This window comes from Triticum urartu, chromosome 2A (genome assembly GCF_056163025.1).
Source record: "Triticum urartu cultivar PI428250 chromosome 2A, HENAU_Tu73, whole genome shotgun sequence".
NCBI lineage: Eukaryota > Viridiplantae > Streptophyta > Magnoliopsida > Poales > Poaceae > Triticum > Triticum urartu.
Genome location: NC_141874.1, coordinates 490198827 through 490204050, shown reverse-complemented (window position 1 = coordinate 490204050; position 5224 = coordinate 490198827). Strand labels below are relative to the sequence as shown.

At 45.6% G+C, this 5224-nt stretch overlaps 1 protein-coding gene and 1 long non-coding RNA gene across 2 annotated transcripts; both read left to right on the top strand.

Annotated features, from left to right (window-relative positions):
- Nucleotides 1-588: 588 nt before the first annotated feature.
- LOC147985583 (uncharacterized) lies at nt 589-1777 on the top strand. The gene is made up of 3 exons (XR_015615130.1): nt 589-890; nt 973-1101; nt 1589-1777. It is a non-coding gene; the product is annotated as an uncharacterized LOC147985583 (long non-coding RNA).
- Nucleotides 1778-2002: 225 nt separating this feature from the next.
- On the top strand, nt 2003-3085 carry LOC147985582 (uncharacterized). Its single transcript, XM_087541645.1, has 3 exons — nt 2003-2256; nt 2367-2861; nt 2998-3085. The coding sequence occupies exons 1-3, from the start codon at nt 2003-2005 to the stop codon at nt 3002-3004; spliced, it is 756 nt and encodes a 251-aa protein (XP_087397771.1). The 3' UTR covers nt 3005-3085.
- The last annotated feature ends 2139 nt before the right edge of the window (nt 3086-5224 follow it).

Sequence of the window (5224 nt, the reverse complement as noted above, 5' to 3'; positions counted from 1 at the left end):
CCCCGGTGAAGTAGATCGATGCGGTGGCCTTCGGGCCCATGGTTGCTGCTGCCGTGGTTGGGGAACGGCGCGCTGCTTGGCCTCGGAAGGATTGGAGGGAGATCCGAGGGCTTGAGGGTGAGGACGGGGTTGCGGGCTACGGTGTCGACCTCCTTGCGCACCTCCCCCATCTCCTGACGCAGATCGGCGAAGGACCGCTCCATCTCGGGCCTCCACGCCGCCAGATCCGCCACCACCGGCTGGATCTCGGTGAAGATGGTGTTGGATGCCGACACGGCCTTCAAGATCGACTCGTTCTGCTCCTGTATCGCCATGAGCGACGCCGCCAAATCCTCCACCTTCTGCTCCATCTCTACCGCCTGCCTCTGCTGCCGGGTGGTATAGGTGGGTTTCTGTAGGTAATCCGGTGGCTCTGATACCATATGTCACGGCCCTCTTACTCGATTCAAGTCTCCATGGCGGATTACAGCAAATTCGGCTAGGGTTTGAGGGAGGAGAATGGGGATTCGGGAGGAAGGAGGAGGATACAGGGAGGGGAACGAGGAGAAGGTTCAACCAGTTAAAAAATCCCCCCTGCATTGTCTGGACCTGAGTACTCTTAACCTATCGCTACAGCTCCCACGTCGATGGGTCGTAGAGCCTGCTGGGCCGCTTGCTTCTCTTGGGCCGCCCGGTGGTGCTGGTGGACTCTGGAGGGGCCGCTGATGTAGTAGGGCCCGTGACACAGCGGCGGCGGCGGCTGCTACCAGAGGGTGGACGCCATCCGCGACGAGTAGCGGCTTCCTCCAGAGGGACGGTGGCGGCCCCTACCAGAAGGGGGGCGCCATCCGCGGCTGCTACCAGAAGGGGGACGCCATCCGCGACGAGCAGCGGCCGAGGTTTGGGAAAAGGTACCGGCATTATCTCCTTCCCACCTCTGCTTCTTCGTCTTTCATCTGCCTCTTCTCAGTATTTCGATGTTCCTTTCGCCAGATGCCTCCGAAGAAACAAAAGCCACCCCGTCCGGACCCCCCTCAGCAACCCCCTCGTTCTCTCGTAGAAGCGCAAAATATCGCAGTTCAGAAGACACAGGCAAAGATACCTCGACAGACCCGGTACAAAGTAAGGACCTTGTCTCTGTCCTCATCTTCCTTCCCCAAAAAACCAAGTAATGAAGCTGATTGGCGTGCCTTGTCCCATATTTTGTTGATACAAATCCAACTGCTGCTTGCATTAGGTTTATTTACCCTAGTCTTGTATTAGGATGTGATAATCTTCTACACTGTTTTGCAATTCGTACATGGTCTGCAAGTACCGAGGATTTAGTTGGATATATGTATGTATGATGCATCCCTTTGTATGCGCTACAGATCTGGAAGTACCTGAGGCTTTAGTAGTTGGTACATGTACATCCAGTTTTTGCTTCCTACTTGTGCAGCCCTTGTAAATGGTGAACAACCTCCTGTTTTGCTTGTACACCATTATCACAATGGAATGAATTTCTTATTAACAGTGTTTCCTTTTCTACTTCCAATGAAACTTTGTTATTTGAGCTGTGATTGGGTTGTGTTTTCTGATACTCCTGCAACTTGTTTCATCTTTATTTTAGGATGTTTCCATAATCTCCATGCCCTGCGATCCTACTCCTGGTGATCTGGCAAAGCTCTACATAGACATCCACAACCACATTCTGGAGATTGCTTCTGCTGTAATGGAAAAAGATGTGGACTTATTGGTTCCAGTCTTCCAGAAGGGGGTTATCCTGAAGGCTTTGATCCATATATTGAAGAGGGTATTCCAGTCACCAGTCCTAATTCTCAGGTACTCTAATTTTGTGTATTTCATGCTTCCTTGAGCAACTATCTTTGTTGAATGGTTATTAGGCTTGAATCTGTTAACACACAATATTTCTTGTTGTGTAGTCATTGAAAGATTTAAGCCTAGATTTGAGGACTCTATTTAGGCAGTAGAATATTGCTTGCTTGTATGTAAATTGCTTCATTGATTGGCATTAAATGTTGAAATGGTTCTGATAATTAATGTTTGTGTACAGAGGTATACATTTTTCATAATACAGATTATTGGTCGTCCTGGAGAGCCTATTTTACAATTTGCAATACGCCACGACAATTTGTATTGTGTTGGTTTCCGTGCTTTATACCCTGTTCATGATGAAAAGGTGAAGCACTGGTACTCGTATGGGCCACGAGCTTTAATGAAGAGTCTTGTCTTCCCTAATGTCAATGAGTCCAAATATCCAGAAGCCTATAAGACACTGTGAGTATTCGGTACTTATCACATCTTTTATTTGCTGTTGTATTAAACTGTTAGTAACATCTCATTTGCATTCAAAACTTAATTTGTTATACATTAATTCAACAGTGAAGGTCTTCTGATTTATCCGGAGGTTATACGCAATGGTATCTACATTTTGCTTACTTTGAGGAAGACGGCAACGTAACACCCGAAGGAATTGTTTTGAAGGACACCTTCTTCGTTATTGTGTGCGAGGGCAGTCGCTACAAGTTTGCTCAACAGTTGTCACTTTCTGGTATTTCTCCCGGAGTAGAAATTCCGGTCCGAGTTACTGCTTTGATGTCAGACCTGATTCGTGATTGGAGCAATGTGTCTTTTGCCATATTGATGCTCTGGTTGGCTGAGGAAGAAGAGAAACGTCGCTTGGGTGATGCTACACGCAACCGAGCTAGACAGGAGCTTAACAAGTTTATGAAGTATACAGGTCTCATCACATTCCAGGGTCCTAATGATGAGCTGCGGCTAGATCTCTTGGCTGGTCAGTCTTTATATGCTATGCTGTACCAAGAAGTTGTGAGGAACATCCACATTCGGAAGCTTAACTTTGTTAGATCTGTCCCTGACAAGTAAGTTGCAACAAACCTTGTCTCTCACTTGGTTTTAGTTTTGGTTCCTATACTTGGTTAATTCTACCCCGTGTGGATTACCCTAACTGATGGTGTGCTTACTGATGAACTAACTGTGAACCTGCTTTTCTAACAGATGGTGATGGTGGTGTCTACCTTCTGTGAACCTGCTGCTGGTGGTGGTGGTATGCAGCCTGTTTATGAAGCTGCTTTTCTAACAGATGCTGATGGTGGTGTGAACCATTCGTGAACCTGATGGTGGTGGTGGTATGCGCGCCTACTGATGAGCTGTTTGTGGAACCTTCTTTTGTAACTGATGATTAACCTTGTTTTGTAACTGAAAAACCACTTGCTTATGAACCTTCTTTGGCACTTGTTGATAGTTGACGCATGCTTGATCACAATTCACCATGTGCTTGTCCTAGCACATGATTCTCATCCATTTTGTTGTAGTTGTTGTTTGTGCACTTCTGCTGGTATTATTGTATCTGTAGAAAATGCAATGCAATTTTTTGTTACAAAGCTGATGCTTTAAATTGATTGTCATCTGTTTGTTTTGACTGCGCTTTTGTCCATGTTATTGTTCTGGAAGGGCATAAAATGTTTACCACATTAGGGCACAACTGAGGGAAAAAAATCAATACTTAAAAAGAAGTCCGGATCCTGGACCTGGAGGAGGTTGTCCTGTGTCGCCCGCGAGGGTGGCGACGTGAGAGGAAAGTGGTCACAAATACTTCCAAAGCTTCCTCTCTGTCACATGTACTCCCTCCGTTCCGATTTACTCGTCGTGATTTACTCGCCAGCCGATGAACTAAAACCACGACGAGTAAATCGGAACGGAGGGAGTAGTTTCCTGTGTGCGTTCTATTTATCTTGTCGTCGGGATCTCACAATCGGGGAGCATCAAACCATGCCATGTTCTGGAAAGATTGTTTGAGACCTCATGTTCAGATTTTCATGAAATGTTCAGGAAAACCAAGCTTGAAAAGAGCTAAACTGATAACAGAAACGGTGTAGGGAATAAAAATAGGAGGGTAAGGCTTCTTCCTCTCATTCGGCTGATGCCATAAAAGAAAATGGATAATTGAATGAAAAGGAACGAAGGAGATAATATGAAACTAAACTCCAACAGAATACAAGTTATGGTAGAAATCAAAACAGAATAGTTAAAACAACATAACTTAAAATTTATAGTCGATAGATACACAAAGCTTGGTATACTTGAACAAACGAACAACCACCTACTGGAAAAAACAGAAGTGGATAGATATAAATTGGCAAAGGGTAGCAAACTTCGGTCATAACGTTTGCAGCATAGCCGAGCACCAAGTTGATCACAAGTTAAACAAAATAGAATCAAGCATACATGTTCTTCTAGTCTCTGAACCTCTTGCTTCCGAAATCCACTCTCAAGGCTTCATTCGTATCTTGGATGCACAACTCGTACTCAAAAAAAGGAAAGGTTAATTCTCCAATCTTAGCAGATCATATGTAGACTGACTATTACTACATCAACATCACATACACTTACGTGTGATTCTTAATATGCAACTAATTTGACGACAATGCACGGTTAGCCGGTTACATGACTCACATCCAGTTCAGAACACCAAGTTGGAGTCCCCTTTAGGCAGGGCCTTAGTCCCAAGAAATATACATACAGGCTTGATAGCAGTATCATGGTCACAACAAACTCACTACTCACTACTCACAAGATGTGGAGGGGAGTCACAAGAGCAGAGGCACTTGCTCCTGCCATGCGCCAACTGCACAGATCATGCTTCTTCTGTACAACAGGGGACTAGAAACAAGATGTGGAGGGGAGTCAGGAAGAGAGCAGCCGTGCATGAATGACGGATCTTCTTGGACATGATGTGGCTACTCATTCAAGGATGTAACAGACTTTCAAATTACAAAAAATGCCTACCTGAACAGCACCCTTTTCAGCTCTTTGGTTCCATCATGAAGAGAAAAGCAGTGTCAGTGTCAGGTACACCCCGGGTTCAAACTGTTCTATCCACTCGGACTCAACTTGGTTACTGGGTGAACCGGAGCCTCTCTTATTCCAGCCTTGCAGGTTTATCTGGAAGCTTTCTGTTTCCTGCCGGTCAAAATCCTCGGATATTGGACGATATATACCCCGCCATCCCACCGTTCGACCTCTGATGCGAAGCCGGGAAATCTCTGATCTTGTTCAAGTTCTCAAACATGCTCTCATGTGGGGCCACCGTGTTATGAACGGGTTTACCTATTTGATGGGCTTGGGGAGGGAGCCCGTTAGACCAAGCAGACATGACATAAGTCGGTGTCTGAGAATAATGAATGTATACTGGCTCATATCTCTTGTGGCCTTCTATCCCCAT